Source organism: Cyprinodon variegatus, unplaced genomic scaffold, assembly GCF_000732505.1.
Source record: "Cyprinodon variegatus isolate N-32 unplaced genomic scaffold, C_variegatus-1.0 Scaffold1367, whole genome shotgun sequence".
NCBI classification, from domain to species: domain Eukaryota; kingdom Metazoa; phylum Chordata; class Actinopteri; order Cyprinodontiformes; family Cyprinodontidae; genus Cyprinodon; species Cyprinodon variegatus.
In genome coordinates, this window is record NW_015151820.1 from 64,066 (window position 1) to 76,701 (window position 12,636).

Here is a 12,636-nt window from a genome sequence, read left to right on the forward strand (position 1 = left end):
CCCCTGGCGCCGCACAATGGCAGCCCGCTGCTCCCCTGGAGCCGCACAGTGGCAGCCCGCTGCTCCCCTGGTCCCGCACAATGGCAGCCCGCTGCTCCCCTGGAGCCGCACAGTGGCAGCCCGCTGCTCCCCTGGTCCCGCACAATGGCAGCCCGCTGCTCCCCTGGAGCCGCACAGTGGCAGCCTGCTGCTCCCCTGGTCCCGCACAATGGCAGCCCGCTGCTCTCCTGGCGCCGCACAATGGCACTGCATATTTGCACTGTATATATATTAATGCTCTGAACTTCTATATCAATGTTTTTTTTTTTTGCTGCACTTTAAGGAATGGAAAGGTCATCAGAGCTGCACAAAATAAAATTTGCTGTGAAAGTGGGACCATCACAGTACGGATGGAGTGGGGGCTGCAGGTAAGCTTTGTTCACAGAATCAAATCTGTTGAAAAACAGATTGAAGTTGATTCATGTCGGCTACGTTCAAACTGCCTTCCTCTCCTCTACTGATGGATGGTCTGAAGCCACACCTCTCTCATCTTGTTTTGCGGGAGTTTCCACCTCTGTTTGTCCTTGGCTTCACTAATCTTCATCTTCAGCTACTTCTGGATGGTTCGCCCTGCCAGGTCTGAAAGTCCTCTCCTCCTGTTAAGGACGATCTTTATGTCCTTTATACCCAAATAAAAAGCTGTGGGTGACAAAGGACAGCCTTTGGTGGGATGGTGGTGCTGACGCAGAAGTTGATGTAATCAGAGACACAATCTGTCAGCCCATCAATGTCCTCATTAGAACCTTTGCTGAAAGGTGTGAGCTAAGATGTCTTTTACAGATTCAAACATCTCAGATGTTCTGTCACATGCCTCCCTTCCCAAAATCAGTGCTGTGACCGTATTTCCTGTGCTGCTTCCTGATCAGAGGAAGTGGTGAGGAGGACATATGGTTGTGGTCAGAGCGCTCCTCTAACCAGCAGGGAACATCTACCCAGTATGTTTTAACCCAGAACAAGGAGGAAAGGTGATGGACAGAACCCCTGAATTATTGAGGACATGGGGGCAGCAGCGGCTCAGCAGCCTCTTCTGGAGCCTGGAGATGAGCAGCCAAGCAGAAAGTGTGTCATTTATTCTTCAGGCGCATCCATGAGTCATGAAGACAAGCAGAACACTGCTGGAGCCGAAGGGGCAAAAGAAACAGTTGCTAAGGAGACCCTGGTTCTGTCCTGATTGCATCGACTCATTGACTCTTCAGCAATCCCTCACACCAAGCATGCTTGTAGCGACAGTGGAGAGGAAAAACTCCCTCAGTGTGAGCGGCCATCTGCTGAGGCCGACTGGGGAGACAGAAGCAGACTGACTGGTTCTGTCCTGACTTGTTCCGTTCTGACTGGTTCTGTCCTAAGTGGTTCTGTTCTCACTGGTTCCATCCAGGGTGGTTCTGTTGTGACTAGTTCTGTCCTGACTGGTTCCTTTCTTACTGGTTTTACCTTGACTGGTTCCATCCTCACTGATTCTGTGCTGACTGGTTCTGTCTTCTGTCCTAAATGGTTCCGTCCTGAATGGTTCTGTGATGACTGGTTCTGTGATGACTGGTTCCATTGGGAGCGGTTCTACCCTAACTAATTCCATTCCAACTGGATACGATCCAACTGGTTCCATTCTGACTGGATCTACACTGACTGGTTCTGTCCAGACTTGTTTGTTTCTTACTGGTTCGATCCTGACTGGTTCTGTTCTGACTGGTTCAATTCTCGCTAGTTTTGTCCTGACTGGTTCAGTTCTTCTTGGTTCTGGCCTGACTGGTTCTGTACTGACTGGTTCCGTCCTGAATGGTTCTGTTCTGACTGGTTCTGTGATGACTGGTTCCATCGAGAGCGGTTCTACTCTAACTAATTCCATTCCAACTGGATGCGATCCAACTGGTTCCATTCTGACTGGATCTACACTGACTGGTTCTGTCCAGACTTGTTTGTTTCTTACTGGTTCTGTCCTGAGTTGTTCCGTTGTGACTGGTTCCATTCTGACTGCTTCTGTTCTGACTGGTTCCTGCTAAGGAATACTGCTCTCTGACTGCCCTGGGGAAGGAGGGGTGTGTGTGTGCATGGTTTCCATGGTGATGAGAAACAGGGCAGTAACCATGTGACCCTCTGAGTACCTTAGTGCTTCGACCGCCCATCTCACTCTCTCTATCTGTGACATCACAGAGATGTGACACTGGTTTAAGGCGCCAGTAGAAGAGGATCAGAGAGCTGTGAGGTGTTGAGGTTCTGATCCGTTCCACGGTTCTGGTCTCTTCTCTGGGTCAGACATTCAGCAGTGTTAATTTTTCACTTCCTTTAAATCTTGATTTCTTTGAACAAAAGGTTCAGTTTCAGAACCGCTCTGATTGAAGGCAGGGTTCCACTGTAGTTCCAGATCCAAACATTCAGGATGTTCTGCTGATTTTTGGCTCCCTTTTCAGAGAAGAACTTTGTGGACGTTGAAGGTGTTTTCGTCCTCTGCTGGTTCTTTTCCTTTGGTTCTGGTCAGGTTTTGGTGTCCGCCGTATTCCGATGTTCTGGAAGAACGCTGCCTGGTTTTGGGATGATGCCGCAGGGGATGAGGATGATGATGGTGGGTTTCTGCTTGCAGCTGACCTCAGAAGGACTCCGGACTCTGCTCCAGACACTGACCTAACCTGGACCGGCACCATGGCCAGCACCACGCGGTCCATCAGTAATGCGGCCACCTCATGTGGACCCAAAGAAACTACCCGCCACAGCACGGTGTCTGTTCGGATTGGCAGCCAAGAACCGGACCAGGGCAACTACAGTGGCTGTGTCTCCTCTGGGTTCTGTGGACCACAGCACGCAGCCGTGAGTACATACCCACCAACCATCAGAACCTTTGAAAAACTGGGGTCAGTGATTAGGTTAACAAGGTCCAAAATGGACTTTAGTTCTGGGTGGGTTCTGGTGTTAGACAGGATGAAGGCTCATCATTATGTGGGTTGAAGAGCAGGGAACCAATCAGATCACTTCAGAACCAGTGATGAATCAAATGAAGCTGCGGCTCATAAACCATCAAACAGTTCGGCTGGAACTGATCCGATCCAAAGGAACCAGCTAGGGCTGCAACTAACGATTATTTTAAAAATCGATGAATCGGGCGATTATTTTTTCGATTAATCGATGAATCGGACAAAAAATATTTTTATTTTATTATATATATATAGATATATATATATATATCTATATATATATATATATATATATATATATATTATATTTTTTTCCAAAATAAACATTTTAGACAGAACAAACAAGCACACAAGTACAGGTTGCTCATTAACTGTACTGGTGCAATATGAAAAATAAATGTTTGTGTTAAAACTATGCAAACTTACATGAGAAATGTAAAGCGCAAAAAAAGGCATTTTTGTTTTCTAAAGCCCCTAAGGGGTTCAAACAATAGGCCCCCCCATTTCAACAAATGAGTTTGTTTTTTTTACTAGAAGAGTTCTGCCTTTTAAGACAGGAAAGTATAGCAGTTAAAGTTGCTACTTGAGAAAATACTGAACCATAGAGATAAAAATAGCCCTGTGATTCAAATTATAAATTGTATTTGGAATAAAAATGAGAGAACTAGGGGTGCTAAAAAACACATCCTCCAAAGACAGATATTTACATGGGAATGTGGCAGATAATTAATTGACATATTACTGATCTTGCTGGATTTTATTCTGCTTTACTTCCATAAATTGCAGGATCTTCTTTACTTTATCTTTGCCAGAAGATTTAAACTTCAAAAGCCTTGCCCTCATAATTTGCAAGATAATTTATTTATAAAGGCTATTTTAATTATTGTGATCAATTTGCACCGTCAATCCCGGCACATGCGCGCTTCATTTGCAGTCTGGACGCTGAAACAGGCTGCAGCGGGATGCTTCTCCAAGTACATCCTGCGGCTCTGATTGCAGCGATGAGAGAGATTCCTGCGGGAGAACGGGGTTGGGAGGGGGGAGGCGCCCCACGGCAGCAGCTGCCGCTGGAGGACAAGAGTAGGAACGATACATGCTTTCACGTAAGAGTCTCCAAAAGCCGCCAATGACACCGTAAAAAGTCGCCAGATTTGTCGCTAGTCACTTTAAAAAAAAAATAAATAGTCGCTGGAGGGGTCTGAAAAGTCGCTAAATATAGCGACTAAGTCGCTGAGTTGGAAACACTGCACCTGCGGCGCTGCCGTATTATTTTTTTTCTTCCCCCGTTTCAGTCAAGTGGATGTGATGACGGCGGCGGATGACGCATTAATCGAGCGACACAACTAATCGATGATGAAATTCGTTGCCAACGCTTTTAAAAGTCGATTTTTATCGATTTTATCGATTCGTTGTTGCAGCCCTAGAACCAGCTCAGTTTATAGCTCAGAAATCCAAATCCTTTCTTTTTCTCTGAATCATTTCCTGTTGCTCTTTCATCTGTGAAGGTCCAAACTGACTGATATCTGGGTCGTGCTTTAGAACCGGCCCATTTGATTCTAAATAAAAGACGCTGCAGAAACATCTGCAACTGTTTTTTTCTAAAACACAAAGTTCCTGTTAGAGTACAGGAACTCTTTGCCCCAGAGTGATCCAGCTTTGGACTTCAGATCTCTCACTGGTCCATCAGAACTGAGCCTGGGATCTCCATCTGCTCAAGTTTGGATCCGGGAGTCTGAACAGGAGGACGTTGATGCATAGCATCACTCTTATCAGGCCGCTTGAGTTCAGTTCTGATGGATCGGTAGGTTCTGTGTCTAAAAGCAACAGCCTGGTCCAAAGTCTGAATTAAAGCTCAAAACAGCACAGATCAGTAGAACCAGCACAGAACCGTGAAAAAGTTGAACCACAACCCTCGATTCCGACATAATTTCAAGCAATGTTGTCCTGAAGGGACTCGTGTCCAGAGCCAGGACCAGGAACCAGACTGGTCCAAAGCCAGCGGGCTGCAGACATGTTCAGTTTGGGCCACACCCTGAAATTCAAACAGACAGTAAGAAGCTGTGATATGGTCTGGAGGTCTGAACTATCCTAGGAGCAGGTCATTGTCAACCGGACCAGAACCAGTAGAGCCCATTGATGGCTTAGTCTGGACCCGCTTTACATCCTTCTTTTGCACAGTACGGGGACTTAGATCAGACCCGGTTCTTTTTGTAATCCTCGTGGCATCTTGCTGTGTCCCCTGCCCATTCTGGACCCAGTTTGGACCCGGTCCAGGCCCGTCCTGACTTGTTGAGGAAGTGTGTGTCTTATCGGAGAGACACATCCCCTGTTTTCTCTCTAGCCCAGAGTGTGCATGCTTCCTGCTATTATTCTCACTGCTGGTTCCCACACACACACACTTCCAGTCCTCATGTGAGCCTCTATGCTGGTCACACTGGTTCTGCCCAAACACCTGAGCCTGGATTTGTCTGGATCTGAGAACCCGACCTGCTGATTATTTTAACATTTGGGTTCCCTGCTAGAACACACAGACCTACACTGTTGTGCTGCTAGTTCTATTTTATCTGGTCTGGATCTTTTTGGACTTTTGGATCACAGCCGATCCTGGACGTGTGATTCTGCCCTGAGGACGGCGTGGGTCGAGGTTCTGGTTCAGCTGTGCAGAAGGATCCGATGGAGGGCTGGTTTTGCTGACCCACCATGCACACCATCCACCGTCTGTGCAGAGAATGCATCGGACAGAACCTACCGCAGGTCTGAGTCTCAATGATTTAACAGCTGGTTCTGGATGCAGTCGGGTTCTGAATGAGTCTGTCAGACAGCAGGACAGACGGATTCGTCTGATTGGCTGTTAGAGAAGCTTTTAGTAGCAAACTAAAAACAGCTGTGACATCACAACTGAGTGATGAATCTTTAATGGCTGCATGTTCACAGCCGCTGGGGGGTGGATGGTGGTGGGAAGGGAGGGGGGTTCATTCAGTCTCATGAAAGAACAGCTAATGAACCTCTGATCAAACACTGGATGAAGTAGATCTTTGTTCCTTTCCTGCTGAAGCACCAGAACCAGAACCACTCCTTACTCAGACCAGAACCAGAGACGTCCCAAAACTGACTCTTTTAGCGTCCACCCCAGATTAGTAGGTTTAAAGAGAGGGAGGTTCTGGTTCCGCTCAGGTACTGGGTCGTTGCTCTGTCTGTATTGTTGCCCAGACTTTAGAGTTCTGGGTCTCATAGTCCTGTCCTTGTTTGAACAGAGTAATAAACAGGACCAGGGAACAGAACCCTCAACCAGAGTGTCTGTGATGTGTACATACCTTCTCCGTGGTGCTGGTCTCCTCAGGCTCTGCAGGGGTTTTAATATGAGCCTGTCAGTCTAAACTCAGGGACATTTAATTCGCTTTGTTTAGGGTTGAGTCCCAGGATGAGTCGACCTTTTCGTCGCTCTGGCTCTGTTTGCAGAGTCATGGAAACAGCTCAGAAACCAGGACCCAACCGGGCCTCAGAACTGGACCTGACACAAACAAAGCCCAAGAACAATACCAGGGAGAACTAATGCAGAACCTCCTGCCAACTCAAACCAGAAGCAGCACTCTGACAGGAGACGATCAAACAGAAACAATCAGTTCAACATCTGCAGGTTCTGGTTCAGACACAATAGGAAGGGATCAGGGTAACTTTTCGGTTCTAGATCAAATCCCTGGATCTGTCTTTTATTCATAAACTTAGAGTCTAATCTTGATGACTGCTGAGGCCCCCTAGTGGTTGTTTTATGCTAGCACCCCTGGACACGCCCATCTTCTGTTCCTAGTTCTGTGCTGCTCTGGATCCAGGATGGTCGTCTGGAAGATCCTCCGACCTGAATCTGATGAGCTGCAGGTTTTGTTTCCAACCTGTTCTGATCCACTTCTGCTCTAAATGCTCTGAACTGTTTCCTGCAGGTAAGCATCATTCGAGGCAACGACGGGTTTGGATTTACAATCTTCGCGGATTGTCCGGTCCGAGTCCAGGCGGTTGATCCAGGTGAGCTTCCCATGGATGTACTGACACACACGTATGATGTAAGCTCACATCCGGCAGGCGGTGCATACCTCTCATCCCTTCTTTGGTTGTTACCATGGGAAAACACCTCAGACCTAGTTACAAGGTTAGAGAGAAAATGAACTTTGTGAGAACAAAGACATCAATAGATGTTGGAGACCAGGCAGAGAAGGCTTTGTGGTTGAGAGGTTACCAGCTTTAGGTAAACACAAACAAGTTTAAACTGGTTTCAGATTGGTGAAATGTCAGAGTTTATAATGGACCTGAGAACCGAGGATACTGCCTAAACTGGTCTATTTAACATTTCTGCAGAGTGGATTTAAACTGGATACATAACTGGTTTTAATTTGGAGATAACCTTAAATTAACTGGTTCAAATGGTTGCCTCCTACCTAGCCCACTTCCAGGATTTATTAAACTGGTTAAAGCTGGATGAACCCCAGCAGAGCAGGGGTCTGCAGATCTGCTGACCCACTTTGGTTTTGTTGTAGGAGGACCAGCTCATCAGGCAGGACTCTGTCAGGGAGACTCAGTTCTTCAGCTCAATGGACTTCCTGTAGAGACCTGGAAATGTGCGGACCTTGCCCAGGCCATCAGGTAAGCTTGGTCAGATAGCCCCACCCCCTTGTAATTGCTCCCTGTAGAGATGAGGTCTGGTTCTGGTTCCTTTAGCAGTGTTGTCTCAGATGGGTTCTGTTAGGGGTTAAGTGGATGTGTCGCTTCAGGAGCTGTCCCTCCCAGGTTGTCCTGGTGGTCTGGAGAGGTTTACCTGAGTTGAGCTCAGCTCATCAGACTTTGCTCCACCCACAGGTTCGTAATTCGGTGAGTGTGCTCGGCCGCTACCACTGCCATCACTGAGGTGTTTATGCTGGGTCTCTGCTGGTTCTGTTGCATCTCACAGAATCATTTCTCTGTTTCCTAGATAACAACCAACAAGTTACTGCCTCACCCCGCCCACAGCAAACACAGCCGCAGAGCGGCGCAGGGCCGGGAACACCGCTCCGGTCTGGGGGTTCTGGGTTCCCTGTGGAGAGGCAGGAGGGAGGACCAAGATCAGGAGGACAATGGGGGGCAGGAGATATGTTCCACGATAAAAGGCACCAGAATTACATCATCAACTGGAGACAATTACATCATCCTGTCACCTGTAAACCAAGGAGAGCAGGTGAGTCACAGTGGGCAGATTTACAGTCCGATGGACCTCAAATTCCCCTGAACCAGAACCAGACACATTCAACTCAATACCCTGAAGCAGAACTACTGATCCTGAAAGCCCTTTAAATGGAACCATCACTTTAGTAGCGGCTGAGGCTTGTACCAAGAGTGGAATATTTAACACTATTACAGACTTAGAACTGTATCACTTTTTAAAAAGTTATTTGCACCCAGCATCATACTGTGAACTGAATAATCTCCTGAACCTAACCCACACATTAATTAGAGTCTGCCTTGGTTCGATGGTTCTGTCAAAGTTTTGCTACTACCATAAGATGCTCTTGGTTCTGTTTTTCAGCTCCCACATCCGGGTTACAGTGGCACAAATGGGACCATTGGTACGTCTGTTCTGACCTGAACTGATTCAGACTCAGTATTGATGAACACATTGTTTGGACTGATGGAACTGGTTCTGGTTCTGTAGGTCGTCTGTACCAGACTGATCCAAGCAGAACTCAAAGTCTCCTCCATAATCCTCGAACTTGGATGTCTCAGCGAACTACAACAAGCCAAAACTCTACTCTGCCTGTTCTACAACCCAGAACCATGGTGCTGGGTCCACCTGGTAACCATGGAAACTACCAGAACTGTACCATCGTTCAGTCCCATCTTCCACGGTCCAGTTATGGAAAATATGCCTCCCTTCCACCCAAAACTCTCTTCTTCCCCATCTTTGTCCAGGTCAGAACCATTTCCCCGACCTTTCAGAACTACCGTAGAACTGTTTGGACAGAGTTGGCTTAGTTCCTCTGCTCTGAGCAGATGTTCAATAGTTCCTCAATTCAATTCAATTCAGTTTATTTATATAGCGCCAAATTCACAACACGTCATCTCAAGGCACTTTACAGTTCAACCAGATCATACAGTCAAATTGATACAAAACTCAACCTCAAAATGTTTTTGTTCTTGTGCTTTTGTGCTTTTTTCAGCCTCTGGATCTCTGCAGCCCGGACAGAACCCTGTGTATGGCTGAGGAAATGACCCTACATAAGGCCAACCTGCTTCCTTCCAAGGTACCAGGGACCTGTTCTGGTTCTGATCCATTTCAGCTCAAAAAGGAGCTCCTGGATCCTGATGAGCTCCTGGATCCCGAGGAGCTCCTCAGGAGCTTTTAGATCCCGAGGAGCTCAGTGACCATGTGGAGCTTCAGGAACTCTCAGCTGGTTCCTGAGGAGCTCCTGGATCCTGGGGAGCTCCTTTGGATCCTGGGGAGCTCTGTGACCATGTAGAGCTTCAGGAACTCTCAGCTGGTTCCTGAGAACAGCTTTTGTCTCCTTTCCAGGTGACTGTGCTGATCTACAGCGACCTGCTGCTGCTTACCAGAGAGGATGATGCTGGTCGATGCAGTGTCCTTCAGAGCCCGCTATACCTGAAAATGGTCCAGTTTAGAGAAGGTAGCGTGGTGTCAGCAGAGCCAAAAGCCCCCTATGGAGGCTCTGTTCTTCAGACAGTAGCAGCAGGTTCCTCTCCTAGAAGAGAGAATCCAGCTGAACCTGTCCAGGTGGAGCTCTAATCTTCATCAGGCTGTAGGATGTGATTGTTTTCTGTTTTCCTTCTCCAGTTCCATCAGAACCACTCCACATCTACTTCCTGCAAAAATCTGACACCTGCTGGTGCTGCCTTTTCAGTTTAGAAGCATTCAACATCCAGCAGAAGCTCCGGGTCTGCCTCTGTCTCCACAGCAACATACAATCCCACATGGTTACCATGGAGACCCCACTACCATACCAGGTGAGCTCCAGCATGTCCATGATGGATCCAGGTTTCTGAACCAGGATTTCCAGCAATATTCACCAGAACTTCCTGTTGACTTGGATGTTTAGAAATAACCTGGCCTCTGCCCCTCATCCCCACCACCCCACCCCCACCTCCTTCCAGTTCTCAGACCTCCCTTCAGATTTCGACCTGCTGTCTCTCAGTCAGTCCAGCTTCCCTGGTGGCCCATCCTCCCCCTACTCCTCTCTCTCTGACCCCTGCAGACCCCCCTCCCCCTACTCCTCTCTCTCTGACCCCTGCAGACCCCCCTCCCCCTATTTCTCTCTCTCTGCCCCCTGCAGACCCCCCTCCCCATACTCTCACCGTTCCCATCTCCCCTCGTCCTCCATGGCTTCCCCTATAGGCCGTCCCTCCCCTCCCCTGGAAACAGTCCCCTCTCCACCTCAATACCTTTCTTTATCTCCCTCCTCCTTCCCTACTCCGAGGAGTCCAGTCTGGAAACAAAGAGATGACACAGAGGAAGAGAGGGTGAAGAGGAGGGAAGAGGGGGAGGAGCGGCAGCAGGGAGAGGGGGAGAGTTCCTCTGAAACGTCAGAGAGTTTGGGGGGATTTGTGGGCAAGGGCCTCCTGCTAAGCCCCCAGCATATCAATATATATAATGAAGAGGATGATAGTCCAGAGGAGGAAGATGAAGAGGAGTTAATCTGCACACCTACAGGTCAGTCCTTCAGTCAGTCCAGATGTTTTCCTGAATACAACTGTAGAGCTTCTAATGCTCTAAAACTTGGTGCACAAAATTGGTTCTGCTGGTTCTATTTTCTTCATGTTTCATAAACGACCATCAGTCAGTCTTTGAGTACCGAGTCCCACTTCATGTTTGGTACCTTAACCAGTATATATCGACTCCAAACATTTGAAGAAGATAAACAGAACTCTGTAGTTAAAGAAAACACAACAACTTCCAAGACTACAGTTAGAGCTCTCAAGAAAACAACAAGAACTTCTAAGACTACAGCTACGACTTCCAAGACTATGGCTAGGACTTCCTAGACAACAGCAAGAACTTTCAAGACCACATTAACTTCCAAAACTAAAGTTAGAATGTCCACAACTACAACAAGAACTTTCAAGATTACAGTGAGAACTTCCAAGACTTTAATAATTTCCATGACTACACTTAGAATTTCCAGGAGAACAGCTAGAACTCCTAAGAGAACAGCTAAAACTCCTAAGAGAACAGCTAGAACTCCTAAGAGAACAGCTAGAACTCCTAAGAGAACAGCTAGAACTTACAAGACAGCTGCTAGAATGTCAAAGACAACAGCTAGAATGTCAAAGACAACAGCTAGAATTTCCAAGACTACAGCTAGAACTTCAGACTACAGCTAGATCTTCCAAGAAAAATTTTTTCCAGCTTTTTTTTTTTTTTTAACTGTCATTACACTGTCAGAAGTACAGAGCAATGGAATTCACTTTCTGGATTTAACCCATCCTCTTGGGGAACAGTGGGCTGCCATTGTGTGGTGCCTCAGGGGTGGTGAGGGTTTGCTCAGGGATCCAGAGTGGCAGTCTGTGGGAGTTGGGCTTGAACTCAGAACCTCTGGATTCCAAGGGCAATGCCCCAACCACTAGGCCACAACTCTCTGAGACTAGGCCGCCACTCCCTTAACAGCAAGAACCTCCAAGACTATAGCTGGAACTCCCAAGACAACAGCAAGAACAATACCAAGACCAAGACCAAGACTAATACCAGAACTCTCAAGATTACAGTGAGAACTTCCAAGACTATAATAATTTCCAAGACCTTAACAAGAACTTCCATGAGACAACCTAGAACTTCTTAGACTATAGCAAGAACGTCCAACACAACAGTTAGAACTTCTAATACCACAAGAGATTCCAAGACTTAAGCTAGAACGTAAGAGAGTTAAATTGATTGATCTGCTTATTGATTGTTTTCTTATATTCTTTTATTTGTTGTTCTATTTCAGTTCTCAGACGCTCAATCTCTGAGGGATCCTTGCTAAAGGAACCTAGATCGCCCCGCTTCCCGTCAGACAGCACCATCCACCGCCTTATACTTGCATCAACCTTTGAACTAAGCAACACCCTTGTTTCCTCCCCTTGTCCCAATTCCCCTCTAACTCTAAAGAAACAACTGACCAAGGAGGGTGGATCTCTGAACCAAATGCTGCTGCTGCTCAACGGCTCTAAGGTAGGGACCAGAACCAGGAATTGGCCAACTTCACAATCCAACAGCTGACATGCTGCAAATGATGAGTTCAAGACAAACCAGTAGGACCGAAGCAGACCGATAATGATCACTGTGTAGATTTTTAGAGACAAGAATACACAAGGCCTGGCGGAGAGGGACCCGTGCAGATTTACTCAGCCTACAGGGCGACAGTCACATAAGATGCAGGAGTTTGTCCTGCAACTGGAGGGTCACCAGTTCAACCCCTAGTACTGTTTTTCTTTTGAGAAAAATGGATGCAGGCTTCAAGGGTTAAACAACTTATGTTCTCCTCTGACCTCAGTCTTCTGACTGTCAAATGACCCAGTGGACCTCTGTGAGAAGCACCGCCAAAGCTGTCTGTGGAGCTTCTTAGGCCTCTGGCTGCTGTTTAAGTGGTCTGAGACTAATCAGATCTCAAATTGGTTACCATGGTGACAGATCCAGACAAGAGGAGAGGCATCTCCATAATATTAAAGACCAGCTTGTCAT

The 12,636-nt window shown here is 47.2% G+C and overlaps 1 protein-coding gene across 5 annotated transcripts in view; it reads left to right on the plus strand.

Annotated features, from left to right (window-relative positions):
• Nucleotides 1-339: 339 nt before the first annotated feature.
• Nucleotides 340-12,636, plus strand: part of LOC107103048 (regulator of G-protein signaling 3-like) — a 16,103-nt gene continuing 3,806 nt past the window's right edge. Inside the window, exons 1-13 of one of the 5 annotated variants that reach the window (XM_015402561.1) lie at nt 340-407; nt 2,615-2,838; nt 6,881-6,962; nt 7,472-7,577; nt 7,706-7,802; nt 7,903-8,145; nt 8,494-8,533; nt 8,620-8,876; nt 9,125-9,208; nt 9,478-9,589; nt 9,757-9,926; nt 10,074-10,629; nt 11,903-12,126. In XM_015402561.1, coding sequence (XP_015258047.1) covers nt 2,674-2,838; nt 6,881-6,962; nt 7,472-7,577; nt 7,706-7,802; nt 7,903-8,145; nt 8,494-8,533; nt 8,620-8,876; nt 9,125-9,208; nt 9,478-9,589; nt 9,757-9,926; nt 10,074-10,629; nt 11,903-12,126 — 2,136 coding nt within the window. In that variant the 5' untranslated portion in view covers nt 340-407; nt 2,615-2,673. Of the gene's footprint in view, nt 408-688; nt 2,839-5,352; nt 5,697-6,880; nt 6,963-7,471; nt 7,578-7,652; nt 7,803-7,902; nt 8,146-8,493; nt 8,534-8,619; nt 8,877-9,124; nt 9,209-9,477; nt 9,590-9,756; nt 9,927-10,073; nt 10,630-11,902; nt 12,127-12,636 lie in introns of those variants that run through there. The other 4 variants (XM_015402559.1, XM_015402558.1, XM_015402562.1 and 1 more) reach the window with 4 other exon arrangements.